The 22,862-nt window shown below is 37.7% G+C and overlaps 1 protein-coding gene across 2 annotated transcripts in view; it reads right to left on the bottom strand.

Annotated features, from left to right (window-relative positions):
* The window catches only part of HECW2 (HECT, C2 and WW domain containing E3 ubiquitin protein ligase 2), a 226,834-nt gene that overhangs the window by 162,123 nt on the left and 41,849 nt on the right, over nt 1-22,862 (bottom strand). For both annotated transcript variants that reach the window (XM_072979546.2, XM_078380164.1), the window contains exon 2: nt 6,815-7,145. In XM_072979546.2, the coding sequence (XP_072835647.2) occupies nt 6,815-7,106 (292 nt within the window). In that variant the 5' untranslated portion in view covers nt 7,107-7,145. The remainder of the gene's footprint in view (nt 1-6,814; nt 7,146-22,862) is intronic.

Genomic DNA, 22,862 nt, shown 5'->3' with positions numbered 1-22,862 from the left:
ACAGTAAAGTAAATGTGTAGATAAAAAGCATGGTTGTCGTCTCACTTCCTAACCTAGTCTCCATTTCAATACACACTCATTATGAGAGCCACTATGACAGGGAGGCTTTCTTCAGGGCCATATTCTTCTCCCCAGACTTTTTACTCTATGCTGCCCAGACAATGTGTATACAATCACTACAAGGAAGGGAGTGGGTGCCCCATCCATGTTACAGTCTCACCTATTCAGCGCTCCACAGAACTTTACGGGAAGTTGCACAGTTTAACCATCAACAGCAATAGGTGCAGGCAGCACTATGGAATGGTGCCCTTCCCAGCCCAGCACAGACTTGGGCCCAGACATTAAGCTATAATAATAACTGCTAATAAACATTGCTCAGAAAACTCAGAGAAAAGAATTCCCACAGCTTCCAGAGGCATTCTGAAAACAAGCCCATTAAAATGAACATTAAAATCACACTTTGGAAAACTTGACATTGTTACTAGCTTTTTTAATACAACGAGGCAACGGGATTTCCTGTCTAAATGAGCTTTGGGTGAAATTGGTCTGTAGCGAAGTTTGGAAACACAACTTTTCCAACTAATGTGTTAACATTATTTTGACGAAAAGTAATATATCATTGTTACCTTTTTTAAAAGGAGACATGTGTTGTTTGTTAGTAAGGCATTGATTTTTCAGAAAATGTTACTGAAAATACAAAAAAAAAAAAAGAGAGAGAGAGACCCCAAAATGCCTCAAAAACTGAAATCAACCCTCTAAACAAACAGGATATAGTAACAAATACAGTGTACCCCTATGTCCACTAAGGATTGGTTCCAAGCCCCTCACAGATAAAAAAAAATCACATTGATAATAGGGAATACTATACAGTATGTACAGCATGGTAAAAGGGGAAAAAACAGAAAAAAACTATTTTACATGCATTACCAGAACTAGCCAATAGAGGGTGTCAAATATCATGCTATGTATTATTTGCTAGCAAGTATTCATAGCATGGTCTCTGCCTCCATCTAGTGGTCAATTCTGGTAATACATATGAAAATTGTTTTTTCTGGATTTGTTTTCTTTTAGTATTTTTAATATTTTCACTTTCAAATAAGTAAAATCACAGTCACTGATACCACAGACATGGGGGTCCTACTGTAACATTACTTGACACTCAAAATATAAACACTATTCTCATTGAAATAAGCATTTATTGGGGGCAGAGGGAATGGATGTTAACAAGAAACAACATGACAATTTAATTTTGTTTGGAGGAGCTTTTGGCAAAGCAACAAATAAAAAACATGCACACCTGAAAAGGCAGTCTAAAATGATCATATAAATCACCGGGCAATATCTTTCCATTCACCTGTAGGCCCTTGGTTAACTTCACAATTCATTTCACCTCACAGTAAAAATGAATTGAGGCCAAACATAATGTCACACTTCAGAAATGTAATGTGTCAGGAGACCACTGCAAGTTTTTCAACTAAAAAGCATCCTTACACTACCTACCTCCAATTTAATGTACCCCAGATAGAGAAAAGATACATACAGTGGTGCCTTGCTTAACGGTGATAATCTGTTCCAGGAAAATCGCTGTTAGGTGAAAACATCGTAAAGCGAAAATAAAAAGCCCATTGAAACACATTGAAAACCTTAAAACTCACCATCTAGCGAAGATCCTCCATACGGCGGCCATTTTCGCTGCCTGTATAGTGAGGAATCTGTCCCTAAACACAGTGGGGAGCCATTTTATTTACCTGCTGGCCATTTTGAAACCGCCGATCAGCTGTTTAAAAAACATCGTTTTGTGAAGAATCGGTTCCCAAAGCAGGGAACCGATCATCACAAAGCGAAATTCCCCCATTTAGACCATCGTTTTGCGATCACAATTGTGATCACAAAAAGATCGTCGTAAAGCAGATTCGTCATAATGCAGGGCAATTGTAAAGCAAGGCACCACTGTATCCTTTAAATCCAGAGGAGACTTGGTCAATTTGATGCCACTAAGTTCCAGATCTCACTGGGGGAAACCTGTGTCTGGCTGAATCTAGCAGGCTGACATTCAGATAACAGAATTTGCTAATTTTTAAAATATTGTTCCTATCCTCTCTTCCTCCCAATATTGGGGCCCAAAAAGGCTCCTCCATACAAACCAGTTCACTGCATACAGAAAACCAGCATTTTAGAGACTAAAATCATACCCTACCAATTGAGCACGGAAAACTAAGAATTGAAAGCATGAGAAAGGAATAAGAAAGGATGATTTCATACCCAGCTAGCTACAGGTCACTCACACACACACACACACACACACACACACACACACACAGAGAGAGAGAGAGATTGAGAGAGAGAGAGAGAGAGAGAACTTCAGAACATAGGTAGGCAAGGAAAATGGAAACATGGTAAAGTGTTTTCTTCCAACATTTGTAAATTCTGGGGGCCACATCATATTTACATACTATTTTTTTTTGTTTTAAATAAACACCCTGGTCAACACAAGTTAAGGAGATACCACTGGCTCTAACCACTCCTAGCCCGCTTGATCCAATGCCTCTTCTAAACTTAGTTTGTATCCAGAAATACCTAGTTAAATTTAACTGGCCATGTGATAGTTTTTACCAACCTTCCCCATAATGAGTCTCAATGTGTGGATTAAAAAAAAAAAGATTAACATCACTCTCTAACTTTAGAACCGGGGGGGGGGGGGGGAGACACTGCTCTGAGTTCTGCAGAGCAAAAAGGGAAATTCCTCCTCTTTGCCCGATGGACTTTCTGCACGAAGAGAATTCTTGACCAAACTCCTCTCAGAGAGCGCTCCCACTGGGAGGAAACAAGCTGGATCCAACCCACAGCCAACGTCCCACACCTATCAATGTCAAGTTATAAATAGAAATCCCGCCATTCAATCAGATAAAGGTTAGCACTTCTGGAAGGGCATCTCACAACCTCCCATGGTCCCAGTGGTACAAAACATTTGGCTGCTTTCCAAAATCTTTACATTTTTAGTGCCATACCCTTTCTGGTAAGAGCTCAGAATGCTGTTGTGTCTGAAATTTTGAGAGCTCAGGTGGACTGCTGAAAGGGCATACGGTTGAAGCTTAGAGCTACTTTATTTTTTCATTCTTCTCCATCAATCAAAGCAGTGCAGCATAATCCATAACGAAATCAACTTGTGAGGCATCGAAGTACATGAACATGTCGGTTTGCCAACTTCTGAACCCCCCGCCGCCGCCCCCCATCTACAATTGCTCTCATTTCAAATATTGTTTAAGTTTTGATAGTTAAGACTGGCAATTTTGCAATTTTCTCCCTTGCCATGGATTATACAACTCAGTGAAGTGTTCAAAATAAAACATACAGCATGTGTACTCTAATGTGACAATACTATTCCTTCTCTGCAAATAATTTAAAAAAAGGACTCCCCTATAAATTTAGCCTGGATATGTTCAGCAGGTCTGACAGCTCAGTGAATGGGCCTGAAACAGGCTAGCAGATCAACTATACTATAAATTATATTGGTAGGTGCTGGAGAAAAAACATTTCTAATAGTGGTTCCACATTTTGTGAAGCTCCCTTCAACGGATTATACACATTTTTCCTTTTTTAGGAGCCTCAATGCACAGTGGTTAAACTGCAGTACTACAGTGAAGACTCTGCTCACAACATGAGTTCACTCTGGGACTCAGGTAGCTGGCTTGAGGTTGACTCAATCTTCCATCCTTCCAAGGTCAGTAAACTGAGTACCCAGTTTTTTTGGGGGGACCCACGCATAGCCAGCATAATTAAATTGTAAATCACCCAGAGAGAATTTTAAGCACTATGGGGCAGTATATAAGCAGCACACTTTGCTTTGCTTTATTATCTTCAAAATTCCCTCTTTACTATTTTCAGAGCTGTTCAGCATATTTTTCTTCACATATGCTTTTTAATCAAATGAGTATATGGGGCCTTTATAATCATACATTACTGCCAGTTTTAGTCTGATTTATTTCCAATTAAAGTGCTATTGTGGGTTTCATTCTGAGCCACTAATGTCCATTTTTAAAATATAAAATAGCTAGATTGATTTTAATAAATTCATGCTGTTTCAAGAGGCACTTGTGTTTGAGTTATTGTAGGTTACTTTAGAAAGCATTGCCTTAAAAATGTGGCATTGTTGTGTATATTAAATGAATAAATTATGTAGTACAAATACAGTACGTCACATAGGGAAAAAATTACAAAGATGCATGCAGAGCAGGTAACTCCAGATGTCAAAACCAGGTGAGCCGAGCCGCAGACGAAGAGGCAAGCAAAACATACACCTTGACCTTTTTTTTTCTGTACGTCCATTTATCCACACATTTCCTAAACCACAACTTTCTTTCTCCCTTTCAGCTGCTTATCACCATGTTTTAATTAAACAGAGATAGTTCAGTTAAATTTTAGGATAAAAATCATGAAACAAAAAAAAGAAAGATTGTCAATAGTTAACTTTCATGAAATAAATGTTCTGTTAAAAACTGTATTCAAAACGTAGCACATCAACACCTGTTAAGAGCGTTCCATTCTGTGTTATATGTTAAAACTGGTTACAACATAAAACTAATTACTCATGACTTTCAATAAACATGTTGAGTTATCAACACAAGCATCATTAAAATTCTCATTTTGACTTGTGCTGAACTAATAAAAAGAAATAAGTTCAGTTCAAACTCATTCATAATACACCAACAACAAACAGCAAATCATAAAGGTTAGAAAACAACCTTGTAATTGGGTGGAATAAAATCTATCTCAGTTAACTGGGCACACATTATGTTTACAAAAGACCACTTTTTTTTATCTCGTTCCTGGGGAAGTCAAACTATTAGCTTTTATACAGAAAAGAACCAGCTTTTTGCCTATTTCTGCCACATCAAAGAATGCCTCTCTTTGATAAAGGGGATGAGGAGTAAAAAGTACATTCTACTCTGCTGCATCAAACCCTATCAACCAAGATAAATTCCTGCAGGAAAGTCGGAGAGAGAACAGACAAAATATACTGTCTCTGCATCACTATCTATAAAAACATACTTCAAAACTGTCATGAGGGCTATTGAGAAGTCCACCTAGGGCAGACGTCCTTGTGCTTGCGCCAAAATGCCTTCACTTTCCCCCAACATGCACCATGTCTCTCACTCAGAGTTTGTCGGTAGTGGGTAATTAATTACACTGTGGTAAGGAAGCACCGGTTTTTTTATTGTACCACAAAAGTTAAACAAAGTTTAAAAAGACAAAATTAAAAAAAAACTGTTATGAGGTGCTTGTTCCTTTTTCTATTTTTGTCAGTAAGGAAGTAAACATTTTCCTTTGTCTAATAGCATCTCTGTCAAACAGCTCACCCCTGTTTGGAGGGGGAAATTACTTCTGAACTGCTGCATTATGATGGCATCAGGCCAGAGGTCTTTCTCATGCCTAACTTGGCAAGCTGTAGTAATCTACGGCACTTGCAGAAATGAGAAACAGAAGCAAACGTGCAAATGCTTTGTTTTTACTGCAGGTCAAACTGATCCTTTAAAAAAAAAACAAAAAGGAAGATTTGTGTATGACACCAAGCCCCCTTTCCCTCCAAGTGCTTCATTTGAGAGACCCACGGTGGTAATACTGATTGCACGGTTAGATTAGGACAAACATCAAATACACTGGATGTCCTAGGCCACTTTCTCCCTCTCAGCCTCACAGACCTCAGTAGGCTGTTCTAGGGATAAAGGAGAAAAACCATGTAGGCGACCTTCAACTCACTACAGTATACGAAAGGCAGCACATAAATATAGCTAAACATTAAACAGAATGACTGAATGCAATAAAACTGCTGTCGATTCATGACATATCCGTTTCAGCCACCCCTAATCTGGCGCTTTCCACATGTGACAGACTACAATGTTCACCATGTACAAACGAGGGGAGCTGAAAGCCAGCATGTCTGCAGGACACTATGTTGGCGGAAGTGAATAAACATAGGGCTCAAAGCCAATCCAGTGGAACTTTTTTGAGGTAGAAGAACCAACCCAAAATGTCTCAAACTCCATTGTAAAAATATAATACAATTAAAAAAACTTGACAGTATGTGAGTGAGCATATATGCAACGTATTTCGAATCTCCCAGCTTTCCCAATGGCACACAGAACAGTAAATATATCGGTGGATCCATTATCCAATGCAAGTATCTGCATGTTTCCTATATACCAAAAGATATTATACTTAGTTTTCAAAAACAACCATTTTTCAGAAAAGCATTGTCTTCCTCAGAAACCTTGAAGCTATTATAGTAACTGGGCATTTTCAGTAGCACAGGTATTAAGAGTACTCCTAAATCTTGCATAGGTTTAGGTTTATAGCCTAAGAACTCTACATTTTGGTAAATATACAATATAAATAATTGTTACCTCTGATGCTAGAAAAATACACCTTATGTCCAGAATTTCATAAAAACTCAAAAACATCGCTATGATTTTGAAGTTATTTTACGTCTGTCCCCATCAATGTGCCAAGAGAAAAACAAATAAATTCTAATAGTGTACTGCGGAAAATACAAAGGAGATGTCTTCTGCATTTCTGCAACCAACTGGATTTAAGAAAACAATTGGAACACGGGATATTTTCTGTGAGAAGACAGACCCATACTTTTGTTTATGAGGAACTCATTTTCACCTTCCATTGTAAGAGGCACTAGACTGAGAGAAGGAGTCTAGGAAACCTTGCGCTATCTGATCTTAGACGGCTCTTCCCCAAGCTTTTCTGTTTGTTCACGACAAGTAGAATAACGGAGGAGGAAAAGGGCACAACTGCTCTTGCTTACCAATGTGATAAAGTCCTATCCAGTCTGTGGGATCCACTTCTTCTTTAATATCCCAGAAAATGATGAGGTTCTGAGATTGCCCAAGAGTGTATTCATACATGCTTGCAGTCAAACTAGAGCGGCTGTCGGAGGTGACTAGATCAGTGTCACTATTGGCACGCTGCAAGTTCATGTTCTCAGGGACGGTGCCCTGAGATGCCAGGCTCTGGAGGTTCTCTGGGCTCAAAGTGTAGCGTAGCTGAGGATTGCGCCGTCTCACAAAAAGGAGATGCTCCCGGGCTGAGCTAGTCATCTTGGTCTCTTTTACACTGGAGACAGTTCACTTGGAGTTCTATAACAAAGGAGAGAAAGGCATTATATACAAATTGTCTGTAATATCTGCTGAGATCTAAAACCTGATTAGCAGGCCTAAATGATTTTTCAAAAAAGATTTTAAAAAGGCTCCCCACAAAGGCAGCAAAACATATGTACCGCTCACCGTTCTGGCCTAATTTAATTATCCAAAGCTCAAGTTAATTATTCATACACAACCTGTTTACTGGTTCTTGTGGTATTGTTGAAGCTCCACAACTCGACGAGTAGTGGACAGCGTACAGCACCACCCACCACTTTCCCTGAGCTTAGCTGCAATCTTGACAGTAGCCAGGAGAAATAAGGATTTCCCCCAGGAACCCTATATTGTTGTATACGATCTCTTTTATATTGCAAAATATATGAAGTTTATTTGATCTTCCTTCAGCAATTAAGAGCCATTAAATTGATAGAAAACCTGTCTGTTCCTCCTCTCTTTTAAATATAGACCCATGAAGCAACCTGTAATTTTGGACTCTCCTTATGAGAGAGGGATTGTCTATGGGAACTCTCATGTTGGGCACCTGGACTATCAAACTTACTACTCCACCACCGTCTAAAGACTCCAGGATTTGATGAGATTCCAATTTAGACTTCAATTTAAAAGAGAACAGTTTACTGTCCTTTTGCCACTAAAACTATTCCAGTTGAAAGAGCAGGAGTCTAAAGGAATCTGAAGTGCTAACTATAAGGTGAACTGAATTCAACCTTGTTTCAAGAGAAACTTGGTTCATGGGAATTTTTCTACCTGCCCATGATGAATGCTGTGGACAATCTAATAATAAGGAGCAGTGGTATCGTAAAGCCACGTCTTGCAGGGCTGGAACACTGGGATATTATTTTTCAGTTAGTCAGTGTGATCATTTTACCTGCTGCTCCCTCTCAAATTCCCTGTCCCCTTGGAACACAACTGCAGTTGCAGGAAAATGGATTTTCCCAGCAACAAAAGGCTGTTACCAGCTACCCCTACTATAATGTAAAGTATTTCGGTCTTGGTTAGGCTTTTATGATGCATCAGCTTTACAAAATACCAAATCACAGTAAAGATCAAAACTGTTGGAATTGGTTTGCTGATATTGATCAATGCAGCTGCCTTCATTTCTAGACTCTTTTTTGATATGTAGTTACAAGGTCAATCATATGAAAACATTGACTTCAAAATTTACTTCTTCATCACTAACCAGAAGAAGGTTAGGGAAACAGATTTTAAGAACTGATATTACAAAGTCCATCCAAAAAAGGGTTCAGGAAGGAAATTCACTAAATTATGAAATTTTAATCATGTTAGAAAAGCATTCAGTCATCCACAGAGTCTATATTATTATTATTTCCTTTGAAGATGCTCCTTTTGCCACCCCTCAACTTTCCTCAGAACAATTCAAGGCTACCTTACGCCACAGATTTAAGCTACACATACGTGACACACTTAATTGTTGAAAACTGAGGTGACAGACATCAGATTACAGATGGTACAGTAGCCACTCACACACAACGCACATCACCAGAAGAGAATAAATACTGTACATCACAGAAGGAGAAAGTGGGGATGGGTTTTCATAAAGTATACATATGCTAACTTCTATGTATAGATGCAAATTTTAAAAATAATTAGAAAAATAGAAATAGAAACAATTTGCCATAGTACAGAAATTGGTGTTCCTGCTTAGCAACTTCAAAGCTCCTGATCTCCCTTCACCTTTTTAATCCAGAGTTGGACTGGACACAAGAACCTGTGCTTAATAATGGCTTTGAGGAACAATCTTCATCAGCACAGCAGCAGAAGGTAATCGGATGCCCTCAAGATATTTCAAAACACCACTCATTATATCCAAGGGATATTGCCGATGGTCAGAGACTATGGAAGCCGTGAATGAAGGAAAACAATCAGAAACCTTCTCTGGTTTCCTATCATGTAAGCTTTTTACTATTTATGTTGCCATATCTGTTTATTTTTATTTGCTGATTGTTAGCCGCCTAGAGTGGTCTGAGCTGACTAGATAGGTGGGATATTAAATAAATAAATAAATAAATAAATAAATAAATAAATAAATAAATAAATAAATTTACCTAGTGCTACTATAGAACCTGGTGGTCATGGTGATACACTGTGCAGCAAAATGCCTCTAAATTACTATACCAGACCCACTGTGAGCAAATGCAGACATCACTGTTTATCACAGCTGGAACAAGCTGCAACACCCTTAGGCTCCCATGTTCTGTTTTCCCTTCTCCTCTGCCGGCACAGGCACAAGAGACAGGCAGGACACTGGCCTTTGATTAACCACAACTCACTGTTTTGATCCAATCCACAAAACTGTGATTCATCTTTATCATACTATGTTGTTTGAAACAAGCCAGTTTAAAATCATGTATTGTGTCGTCCGTTTGTTCCTACAAGACATAAAAATGATCAACCACAGGAGATCAGCTGCCACACTACCATGCTGTCCTTTAAAATGAAAAAGTAAAAAATGTACCACCATTTTGTGATCGTGGCACAAGGGACCCGGAGACAGGGAAGATGCGAGACTGGAAGCGGAGACCAGGAAGGGAATGAGCCCAAGCCTCACTGCAGCTTCTTCCCACCATGACAAACCCAAGACTTTCCATGACATCTGAATCAGTTCAACGTCTGGAGAACATGACACTACATGAGAAAAGAAAAGGTAAACATCCCAGTGCTACAATCTTCCCTTCCAGTTTAATAACTATATATGATATAATGAAGGAAAAGTAGGTCAAGCTTTGTCTAGAAGAAGGGGGGGAACTACGTCTGATGCTCATAAAATCAGGCATGAATACACAATTTTCATATTAATCAGGGTGGGGGGAAGCAAAAAACCTCAGCATCTCACCCACTAGCCACAGACCGTTGAACCTCCTACAGGCATTGACAGGATTCTGGACATTATTTTAAATTTCTCCAACACACACCAATCTCAGTAAGCCTGTATACACTAGCTCTGCCACAAAACTAGTGTTTTAACATCTTAAACATCAAACCATGTTCTCCCACGTAATTAACACTGTTGTTTAGAAAACCACAGTGGCTCTGTCTAATGTTCTTTACTTCCAAACTGTTGGCTCTCTAGGAATGTGTTGTTTGTCTTTACACAAGCAGTTTTCTTGGTATGATTAGAAGTACTCAAAGTTATCAACTATAACTACCCAGATGAACATTTCTAAATTAACTGATAATCAGATAATGATTATTTTTGGCATCATTTTCCATTACAATATAACATATATAGTTGTAATCAAAATTATTCACCCTCCATTGCAAATCAGGTTTAGTGTCAAAATTTACAGGCTTTCAGCTCTTTGCAATGAACAAAAGCAATTGAACTAGCTCAACACCACGAATGCTTCAAGTGGTTTCCTCTTTCCTCAAATTCAATTGAAAACATAAAATTTTAATGAATTCTGCAGTCTCAACATTATTCATCCCCCTGAACAGAATCCCTCACAACAACACAGATATGCAAGACAGGTGTTGTCTTATGCATACCTGGCACAACTAATCAAGGGCTTCACTAGTTGCACCAGGTGTGCTTGAGCTGGAACTGGCTAGATGTTTAGTGAGTATCGTGTTTGGCTGTGTGTTAGAAATATGGCTAAGTCAAAAGAATGGTCCAAAGAGTTAAGAGAAGTGATCGTCACCATTCACAAGCACAGAACAGATAGCGAAAGATAGCGAAGGCACTGAATGTTCCTAGGGCCACGGCTGGAAGCATAGTTCACAAGCTGAAAGTTAAATGAACAGTGGTCACAGTACCACCTGGCCAGGGCAGAAAAACAAGGCTATTAACAGCTGAAACTAGATTTCTGATAAGACAGGTTGAGGAAAAACCCTCGAGTGACTGCAAAAGCCCTGCAGCAAGACTTGGTGGCAACAAGCACTGAGGTTTCAGTTTGCACATTAAGGCGCATACTAAATGCAGAAGGTTTCCATTCAAGACGTACACCGCTACTGTCCCAAGAGCACAAGAAAAGTTGGCTCCAACATGCTCAAAATCAGATACATAAGCCACCAGAGGTTTTGGGATTCTGTTCTGTGGAGCAGTGAAACAAAACTGGAACTTTTAGGCCCGATGGATCAGCGGTATGTCTCTGGAGGAAGAAAGAATGAAGCATATTATGAAAAGAACACTCTGCCTACAGTTAAGCATGGTGGCGGCTTGGTGATGCTCCAGGGCTGCTTTGTATCCTCTGGCACTGGAAACCTGCGGCATGTGGAAGGCAAGATGGAAAGTACAGAAGTGTATTTTTAAAAGGTTTGGTTACAGCTGGTTAGCTTTGATAATATATGGCCAGATCTTCTGATACAGTCTTTTCAGTAGTATCCAAGTTTTCTGGCTACTCTTTACCCATGTCAAGCTCTGTTATAGTTTCTGCCCAATGAGCTCTTTTAGTTTCTGCAAGAGTCAGGGTCAAATTCTCTCAGCTCTTACTGTATGGTTACTAAAAGAATTTTCTTTAAAGTGTGAAATAAAATCTAAGTACAGTATAGAGCTTGTGTTTCCGGAGTGGGACCTGGAATTTAGTTGGTCCAGCACCCTCTTGGAATGGAGGCATGAGAATGTTCCAAAATGGAAGTTACAAATTTATCATAACTCTCTGATTCAGGGGCAAATCTGACCCATAGCTGCATCTACCATTGTTGTAAACTTTTCCCAGTTAGCTTTTTTTAAAATTATGCCTCCTATGGAAGCAACATTCCCTGTATTCAACTGCAACATCCCCTGTATTCCATTCTATTTATTAGATCAAGTGGGCAAATTAAGAAAACAGTCTTTATTGTTTTATTTATTACGGTCGAGTGACCAGCTCATAAAACATATTTATGGCTAAAATATACAAAATGCAATTTTTAAAAAAGTGTACAGTTTAGTGATTTAGTTTAGTGAAAAAAGTCTAGTGATGTTAACTTTTATAAAGATAGCATGTTTAGCTATGAGTTTTGAAATACAGATGTGGAAATGTGCCTCAAATATAGGTGTCTGTTTAAGTCTAGCTAACAAGATGAGGAATGTTTAAACATAGCAGTTATTTAAGAGAATTCTGTGTTGTTGTTTTTAAACCAACAGTGTATCCCCTTCACACTGGAAACTTGGCTGAACAGTTTCGGAACAAACTGGAATATTAAGCCAAATCCGAGTCAGCATATCTTTGTATCCTAATCTGTTCTTCAGCCGTTGACTAAATTTTCTCAATTTGGAAAAAAATGGGCAGGAGGAGTTAATAGCTTGCTTTCTCACTAGTGCAGAATGACTACATACCTGGCCAAAGGTCTGCTCATATCTTATCTTATTAAAGCCAAGATGTAATTATTCAAACACAGACTTTAAAATGTCATGGACACTCATGCTGTTTATTTTATATGATATATTTTTAGGCCATCTGAAACATGAAACTTTTTCATGGTACGTAAAAAAAAACCCAAAAAACAAATAAACATTTAAAAAAATGAAATGCACATCCCTCACAAAAACAAAAAAACTAAAAGCAATTGCAATCAAAACCATCATCTGCTCCCGTAGAACACACATTTTTGTGAAAAGCACAAGGCGAACAAAGAGGGTGTAAATCTACTTGCGCTCCTGTGCAAATGTTGTAGAAACACCATGGACTTGTGGGAAAGGAATTTGATAGTAATTATAGGTTTACTCTAGCATCACATACCAATTTAGACACACACCAGTTTAACCTTCAGATGAGAAAACACCCAAAGTTTTGGGGACTTTAAGATGTCCCCTTTCGCTCATATTGTTCACATTAGTTACAGAACTGTTAGCAAATATTATTAGAGAATATACATTAATTCATGGCATTGGTTTAAGGATGAAGTTAAGATTAGTATATTTGTTGATAATACTTGACAGGAACTCCTCACTTGACAACCTACTTGTTTAAGGACCACTCAGATTTATGACCTTTTACAACTCTTGTAAATCCATGCTGGTGTCTTTGCCACACCCCTTCTGAATGACACGTGATTCATTACCCTTTTATATACTACTATTGCTTCTAGCTTATCAACCAGTTCACTTAATGACCTAGTCATAAGAACAGTAATAACAGAATTTGGTCATTAAGTGAGGAGTACCTGTATTAACTGATTGATTCAAAATTGGGAAAGGAGTATGACAAAGCTGTATATTGTCTCCCTGCTTATTTAACTTATTTGCAGAATACATCATGCGAAAGGCTGGACTGGATGAATCCCAAAATGGAATTAAGATTGCCAGAAGAAATATCAACAAAATCAGATATGCAGATGAAATCACCCTGATGGCAGAAAGTGAGGAGAAATTAAAGATCCTCTTAATGAGGGTGAAAGAGGAGAGCAAAAAAAGGTCTGAAGCTCAACATAAAAAAAACACCAAGATCATGGCCACTGGTCCCATCACCCCCTGGCAAATAGAAGGGGAAGATATGGAGGCAGTGACAGATTTTACTTTTTTGGGCTCCATGATAACTGCAGATGGTGACAGCAGCCATGAAATTAAAAGACGCCTGCTTCTTGGGAGGAAAGTGATGACAAACCTAGACAGCATCTTAAAAAGCAGAGACATCACCTTGCCAACAAAAGTCCGCATAGTCAAAGCTATGGTTTTTCCAGTAGTGATGTATGGAAGTGAGAGCTGGACCATAAAAAGGGCTGACCACGAAAGTATTAATGCTTTTGAATTGTGTTGCTGAATGAGACACTTGAGAGTCCCCTGGACTGCAAGGAGAACAAACCTATCCATTTTGCAGGAAATCAACCCTGAGTGCTCACTGGAAGGACAGATCGTGAAACTGAGGCTCCAATACTTTGGCCATCTCATGAGAAGAGAAGACTCCCTGGAAAAGACCCTGATGTTGGGAAAGTGTGAAGGCAAGAGGAGAAGGAGACGACAGAGGACAAGGTGGTTGGACAGTGTCATGGAAGCTCCCAACATCAATTTGACCAAACTCTGGGAGGCAGTGGAAAACAGGAGGGCCTAGCGTGCTCTGGTCCATGGGGTCACGAAAAGTCGGACATGACTTAATGACCAAACAACAACAACCTGTATTAACAATAAAGAACACCTTTATGGTTATGGATTGGGTTAAACTACATTTGGGAGAATCTGGAGAGATAACTAGGTTACAGATTAATTGGTACAAAATCAGAGATAGTGTTGTTTAACTATGATAAAGAGAAAAAGTAGATACTTAGGGGGGAATGATGTTAATATACAAAAATCTATTAAATACTTGGGTATTCCTGCCAACCTAGCAGTTCGAAAGCATGTAAAAATGCAAGTAGATAAATAGGTACAACCATGGTGTGTAAGGTAACAGCGTTCCATGTCTCGTTGCGCTGGCCACATGACCACGGAAACTGTCTATGGACAAAACGCTAGCTCTACAGCTTGGAAATGGGGATGAGCACCACCCCCTTGAGTGGGACATGACTGCACTAAATGTCAAGGGGAACTATTACCTTTACCTTATAAATATTCTAAATAATTTAGAACATTTGAAAGAGGAAAAATTTATAAATTGAAAGAAAAAATTAAAAAGAAGTTAGATGAGACTGGACTTCCTTGATTTGGTAGAATAAAAGTTTGTAAAATTAAGATTTTAGCTAAAATTCATTTTTTAATTTATGGTTAGCAATAAAAGATACAGAAGAAGACCTGGAAGACTGAGAAATATGATTAAGGAATTCTGTAATGGAAATAAGAAAGTAAGAATTAATAAGAAGATATGGTATAAATCTCAAAAACAGGAAGGGTTAGGATTTCCTAATACATGTTTATAGTATACATTATAGCTAATCAAATGAAAAATATACCTGAAATTATTTCTCAGATAAAATATGGTTAAGTTTGGAATTGCAAGAAATTGGTGGGATCCTTGATAATATTTTTTTAAACAAACAGTGAGAGCATTGCTAATAAAATTGAAAACCGTTTTTTAAAAAATGTGTTAGTATTTGGAAGAAGTATAGAAAATTATTTATTCTATTAACTGCTCCATTATATTCTATTAACTGCTCCATTATTTTCCAGTTGCAGAACTGGAAAAATTTGCAGGAAATGTGAAATGGAGTTTGGAGGATTCCAAAAACAAAAAAGCAAACAATATCATTCATTCATTCATTCATTCATTCATTCATTGGATTTCTATCCCATCTAGACCAAAGGTCTACTCTAATAGGATACTTTAATAGGATTAAACCAGGATAGTGTTTTCAATCATAATAATTATTAATAATAATCCTATCCAATTAGAACAATGGACTAAGAATGGGTTAGAAGCTTGCAAGATTTCAAGAAATGATAGTACAAGAGGAAAAGATAGACAAAAATAAAATAATGAAAGGGATAACAAGTAGAATTTATAAGATTTAATAGAAGCAGGGAACCAAGAAGATGTTCTTAAAGTAATATGGGAATGTTGTTTGGGAGGAGGAATGTACCAAGATGCAGAAAAATATACCGTATATGGTAAAAGAATATTCAACTTTATGTCTATAAGGATAAATAATTTTTTAAAATAAATTAATATGGAGGTGATATTTAAGTCCTGTGAAATTATATCAGATAAATACAAAATATTCTAATTTATATTGGAGAGGATGTCACGAAGTAGGTACTTATTTCCATATGTGGTGGGAACGAGGGAATATATTAACATTCTGAAAGTTTTTAAATAAAAGTTGAAGGAAATAAAAGAAATAATTACATTAAATATAGAGCTTCACCCTAACATAGCTGTTTTATTAATATTTGATGAAGAGCAATGGAGTTGGGCAATGAGAGAATTAATTTCAAATTTATTAACAGCAGCAAGATTAAAGATAGCAAGGAACTGGAAAATTATGATTTTCTATTAGATAAGAAGAAGTCTGGAATGTAGCTGTTAATGATAAATTAGTATGTAATATTAAATTAAAGAAGGTTGAGATAGATAAGAATATTTTTTGTTGACACTGGCATAGATTTTATCAATTTTGTATTAATATAAGTGCCTTTGAAAGAATTCATGCAGTTTTGGAAGGGGAACGGGGCTCCATCAATGGAAGAAAAAATGGTCATGTCTCCAGATGGCCCTGGTGGAGGGGAGCACATTATCTATTATTGTATTGTTTAAGTGGTGTTATCTTACCAAGGTTTTTTTAAGTTATGAGGGAGTTTGGTCTTTTTTTTCTGTATCTTTTTTTGTTTTAATTATTTTTAAAAATCCTACATTTCGACTCACGTTGAGAAATGTTGGCCTTTGCTTGCAGAGGATCAGCAAATTAGCGACTGAGGGCAATGGTCTGAGCAAGAACATTATTCGCTTGGTTTCTCAAAAGGACAGTGTTGTTCTTCACCCTTTAATCAGAGAAATGTGATGCAGTAAAAACAAGCTGGGAATAAGATTTCAGTTTGTTAGATTCTGTCAGATTTGTGAGACATATCTGTTACTTGTTAACTGCAGCTACCCTCTCAGAAGAACATTTCATAGAGATCACACTTTGGTTTCCCAACAAAATATAATAGGTTTCTCCTAATAGCATTTGCTGGTTGCATCTAAACTGTCTGGGAATTCATGAAAGATTGCAACGCTAGCTGAAATTTCACCCACAACAATGTAGGCTTAACAGTGCAGCTTCATTTGATTTTGGTATGATATCACAGTACACTAAAGAGAAAGAATATTGCCATTAAGATAGGTTGATAATAAAGATATTTGTTTTTTTCCTAAAACATTTTTCCTATCTTCTTTCTCCATTTGACAAATCTCGCAAAATTTACCCTGCTTTATTTTGTTTCTTATTATTTCCGCTTCTTCTTCACCCTTTTTACCTGTCAGGCTACTGTCTGGCTACAGAGACAATCTGGTTTGCTTTTAGAAAGGATCTATTGGCTCCTTGCTCTAGTGATAACAATGAAAAGTCTCAACAACTAACAGTCTGTATTCATTCTAAATGGGGAAAGAGACCATGTCTGTACAAATGATTATTATTATTATTATTTATTTTATTTATATGCCGCCCACTCTACCCAGAGGTAGTTCTTGGCATCCTGTACATGACAGAAACACAGTCATATCCACTAGTCCTACACTCTACTGACTACTAATACGCTTTCTTTGTAGAGTTTAGGCACACACATATTGCACATGTAATTTTCACCCCCATAAAAGTGCAAGTTACTTATCATGTTGCAATAGCCTATGCAGGTACACCTTGTTCATGGAAACAGATTCTGTGCAGAAAAAACCCATACATCTGTGGAGTTCATGCAGTGGAAGCCACAAATACAATTCCCTGTCCTCTTCTTTTCTTTCTTTTTTTGAACTGTGATCTGCATAGGGCCAATGAAGTCAACTGAACGAGTATGATACTGTAATTGGTGCAGCTAGCATGTCAGTCTAGGATTTGGGAGACTCATCGCTGAGCCTTGGAACAGTCTGCCTCACCACCTATTCTTCCTCACAGGATAAAGGTGGAATGCAAGACCCTAGAGCTCCTCAGAGTTTAACACAGGATATAAAAATACACTGACTGAAACCCAGTAGTAAGTGACAAAACTAGGGTAGGCCTATTACATCAGTGGAGATTTGGTGAGTCAATTCCTTCATACATTCCACTGATTCAATGAGTCTACTCTATTTGTGACTGACTACTGGTTTTCAGCCAACAAAAAATAATATTTTTCACGGAGAGGTCAGTTCAAGTCTACTAAGTCACTTTTAGATTCACTTGAATTACCGTATCTGAGGCTAACTGACTACTGTATCTTAAAAAAATATATTTTAGGGATAAATACACATTTTAAACTACTGTACATACTGATATGTAAGAGATCTAAGAGTAACTTTCATGGCAAAATCCATCTTGCCAAGAACTTTTGGTACGAGCCCAATGAAGTGGTGATTTTTACCCATGAAAGCTCACATATTGCATGATTGTTTTTAGTGGTCTGTAATGGTATCACCTATTCTTGCATATATTTTTAAAGTGTTCATACAACTGCTATCCAAGATAAACCTCCTGTCACGTGACACAGCTTCCTCTAGTCTAAGGCAGAACTAATGGGCTGGGTTTCACAAGCAGCCAAGTACTGTATGGCCCATGCCACATTCTACTATAACTGGCAACCAGCCAGCACTGGGGTCCAAGCACCCTTCCCCCAAACTAGCAACTCTGAGATGTGTTGGACCAAAGGAGGAAGAGTTCGATCAGGTAGGTAGGGCAGCTGGAAGAGAAGGATGAGATGGGATGAAACACTCTCAGAAAAGTATTTGCAACAATGTTTTAACCATTTACATGAGTTGTGTAGCTGTTGTCAACATTTCTATTTTGTTACAGCACTCTGCTTAGGTTGGCCACATTCGGAACTTAATTTTTTATGTTACCACAGCTGGTACTAACAACTAATCAAGGGATGGGTTGATTACATGTAGAATGATTAATTATCATTTCCCAGAGCTGGTGTACCTCTGGCCCTCTGGATGTTTGGGGCTATAATATCCACCCTCTCTTACCTCTAAACAGGTTGGCTTGGGTTTCTGGAAGGAGACGTCTAGACAACTGGAGTACCACTAACTCATAAGGCTATGGCCCTACTGAGAAACATGGCATGAAACAAGCCTCAGCTATCCTCTTAATTTACCAGTTTCCACTCATCCCTTCTAAAAAGTGGAAGTTGCTTGTTTATGTACGGTATATTTTAGAAATACACACAAATATGTTATGGCAGCAAATCTAATCTTAGGTGTAATAAAGAGGCACCTTCTCTCCTGAAGGATCTGAGGACAATAAATCCAAGATACAGAGTACAGGAGGAGTCCAGATAATGGAAGCTGTCCTTTAAACACAGTGTTTCAGTCACATTCAAATAAAACAGATACGTAGCTGCATACTGCGACAGAAAAAGCCTGTCCATTTAACTGGACAGTAAGGTTACAATAAACACATTCAAGAAGTTTAAAAATTTTGTCACCATCTTAGAGGCATATTTTAACATGGTTAGAGGTTTGAGTATGCCAGGGAAACTGGCAGCAATACTCCAAAGGAGGCTAGAGTCAATTACACATCTAGACTGCAAGTAGGGTTACCAAAGGAGGAATAGTCAAAGCTGAGGCACCACGATTTGGATGCATCTATCCTTTTCAGCAGTTACAACTGCACCAGCACCAAAGATCTATCATTCAAATGTTTTATGGGTGTTAGGAAACTCTTGGGCAGGTGCAAGAGTGAAAGGTGACATTGGCAATGGATCTTTCATAGACAACTGAAATAACACTCTTAGAATTCTGAAAACTGACGCCTTGAAAACTCTATGATGAAACAATCCAAAATAAAACAGGTGATAGTTCACAAAGATGAAACTTTTAGATAGGAAGATCTTCAATCAGCTATTGGAAAGAACAAAGAATATGTATTAATAGGAGTGTATCTAATGAAGCAACTGGATTACTTTATTTATTTTCTATCATTTGTAGGGCACCCTTTTCCTGATGAGGGGACCAAGATGACTCAGCGTTAAAACAAATAATAGTAAAGACACAATAAATCATAGATTACAAAGCAATTAAATTACAACAAGAATTAAAAGCCCATTACGTACTCAAAAATGTTTAAAACTTTAAAAACAGCTGAAAAGGCAACAAAGCAGCAGGGACTCAGTATTAGCTTTCCTGAAGAGGTGGGGCTTCAATTATTGACAAAAGTACTGTATACAAAAGGGAGGAGGGCTAAGGGAGGGCATTTCACAACCTGGAAGCAGCCACAGAAAAGGTCCTCTTGCATCTTTATCAAACGTGTATGTGAAAGCAATAGGACTGGGAGAAGAGTTAAAATTATTCTAGTAAGAGATGCACACAAAGGCAAAAGGAAAGTTCAATGCTGCATGACACATATATTTGGAACAAAGGATGTGAGAAGTACAAACCCAGGTGAGCTCAAAATTGTCAAAGAAGATATGGAACATTTAAACATGATAATATGTGAGATGAACAAACTAAAGTGGACTGAAGCAGGCCGTTTTTCAATCAAATAACTGCAAAATGTTTTTACTCTGGAAAGGACAAACTCAAAAGAAACAATGCAGTTCTAACAACAAAGATGTAGCACCAGCGTTTAAGGGTGATAATACATGATCTGATGGAACAATATCAATTAGATCTCATGGGAACCTATCAATGTAACCACCATTCAACTCTGTGCTCTAACAGCTGATGATGAAGAGGAAGAAACTGAAAACTTTTGTGCAAGTTTCAGAAAGAAATTTGTTGCTGTTATTGTTATGAGGCACACCCACTTCTTTAGAACAACACATATTTTCTCATGAAAAGTCCTTGCTGCAGTCTATAAAGCATCTCTTTCTGAAACTTTTTGGTACACTCCACTAGTTATTTGCAATATGATATTGAGTGCCTCTTCCCTTTTGTAATCCAGCTTGAGCATCAGGCATTTCTCACTACATATAAGGTAAAAGCGTTTATTGCCAATACTTTGAACATCACTTTGCTTTCATGGGAAACTAAAGCAATTTCATGTTCTACAGCATTACTAGTTGGAGCACAGACTTGAATGATGGTTATGATGACTAAAAACATTCAACATACATTCCAATCCTAGTAAAAGAGAAACCAAAGTTTACAGTAACTATAATACCAATCAATCAAATCTCCTGTGCAAAGTAATGCTCAATTCTACAGCAAAGAGTTTACCATGTAGTAGAGAGTAAAAAATGTCAGGTGCAAAAAAGGAAGAGGCATTAGAGATCATGTTACACAAATATGCTGACTACTCTACTGTACCCAACAGTTTCAGAAGAAAGCAAGTATGTGCTTCATAGATTGTTTAGATCATTAAAAACTATGGGCTACAGTAAGAAAAATGGATGTGACACAACATTTGATTGTCCTTTCCCTGGTGTGTAATCTATAGTCTGGACAAGATTAGGACAGAATACGGAGAAAGAAAAAAGGATGGTTTCCAATTGGCAAAGAGATTACAGCTTATTTTATTTCCCTATCTATTCTGCTTATCAATCTATCTGTATGAACAGAGTATCATGTGAACAACTGGAATAGATTCAGAAGAAGAATAAATAAATATTAGTGGAGGAAACATCAATAATTGAAGATATACAGATGACAGAAAACAGAAATGACTCAAAACAACCGTTGATGAAGGTTAAAGAAGAAAATGCAAAAACATGATTATAGCAGAAGATTAAGATTACAGAAGAATTACAAAATGTTAAATTTAACAATGAAAATTTGAAATTGTTACAGATTTTCTATACCTTTGTTCAGACATCAAACAAAATAGAAACTGCAGCCAGAAATCAGAAAAAGATTCAAATTTAGAAGCTAGAATCTAAAACCAAGAAGCTAGAAAATATCCTCAGGCGTAGGAATGTGTACAAATGTAAAAAGTAGGCAATGAAGGAAGGTAACAAGAAAATCTGAAATCTAATATTGGAGGAAAGCTTTATGAATGTTCACAGACACAAATAGGTTCTAGATCAAATCAGTCTTGAACTTTTAGTAGAAACTGAAATGTCCAAAGTGAGGCTATTGTACTTTGGACATATAAGAAAAGAAGACTCACTGGATGAGATAATACTGCTAAGAAATGTGAAAAGCAATAAGAAAAGAGGAAGACCTAGTATGAGATGTATTGACTCAATACAATACTTTTATTTTACAAAATCTGAGTAGAGCTGTTAATGCAGGAGCTTTTGGAGGTGATTAATTCTGTTTCTCCGTAAACCAGAAACAATGTGACAGAACATACCAACAACAAGAAAGTCCTACTGTAATTCAACAGCAGAAACATCTCTGAATCAACAGAAGTCAGCCTACATTCACTGTAATTGGCACTTTCACTCACTACTACTCTCTTATTTTCAGAAGATTCTACAAAAGAATCCACCTGTTAACCAAGACTACATTGCAACAAAGACTACTGTTTAATATAAATTCGATGAGAAGAAATGAAATTGCCAGAGCCGTCGCCAAAATATGAAACTAAGCCAAATGCTATAGACTGAACAAGACTCAGCTGTCTTGAGTAGCAGTTATTCAAAGACTTCCTAAGGGGGAAAAGGAGGCACAAGGGGGAAAAAAGCTGAAGGACCACACTCACTGCCTAGTTTGGCATCAACACAGAGAGCCATGCAAAAGATCTGGCATCCCCAGCCATATTAACTGAGGTCAAAACACTGGCAAACTGAAATAGCAGGAAGGTTATGCGAAAGACAAATTAATTAACAATTAGAAATGTGTTAATAACACTCAGTGACAAGGAAGATCATTATGGAGAGGAAACAGAATGCCGACAAAAAAATAGGAAATCCTCCATCAGGGATAACGCAGACTCATGTAAATTAGATATTAGTCAGCCCACTCTCCCAAACAGGCAATGCCCTGAACAGTTAACAATGTGGGGAAAGCAGATGGAAGGGGGTTGTTGTTTAGCGTTGATAAATGTTTTAATTTCCCTTTAGTCAAGGCAGGACATGTAGTGTGTTTTGCAATCAACCACTGTGATCCAAAGCTTTTTCACATAATTTTAAAACCTCCAAGATATGATTGGATGAATTTCTTCAGTATACACTGCGGCATTTACCCCACGGACCCTGTTTGTTTCACCAAACACAGAGCTCACACGAGTATCCCAACATGCCCTTTAACACGCTGCCACCAGTTGATCTCTTTT

Source organism: Pogona vitticeps, chromosome 1 (assembly GCF_051106095.1).
Source record: "Pogona vitticeps strain Pit_001003342236 chromosome 1, PviZW2.1, whole genome shotgun sequence".
NCBI classification, from domain to species: Eukaryota; Metazoa; Chordata; class Lepidosauria; order Squamata; family Agamidae; genus Pogona; species Pogona vitticeps.
The sequence above is the reverse complement of the archived record's forward strand: the minus strand, read 5'-3'. Positions and strand labels throughout refer to the sequence as shown.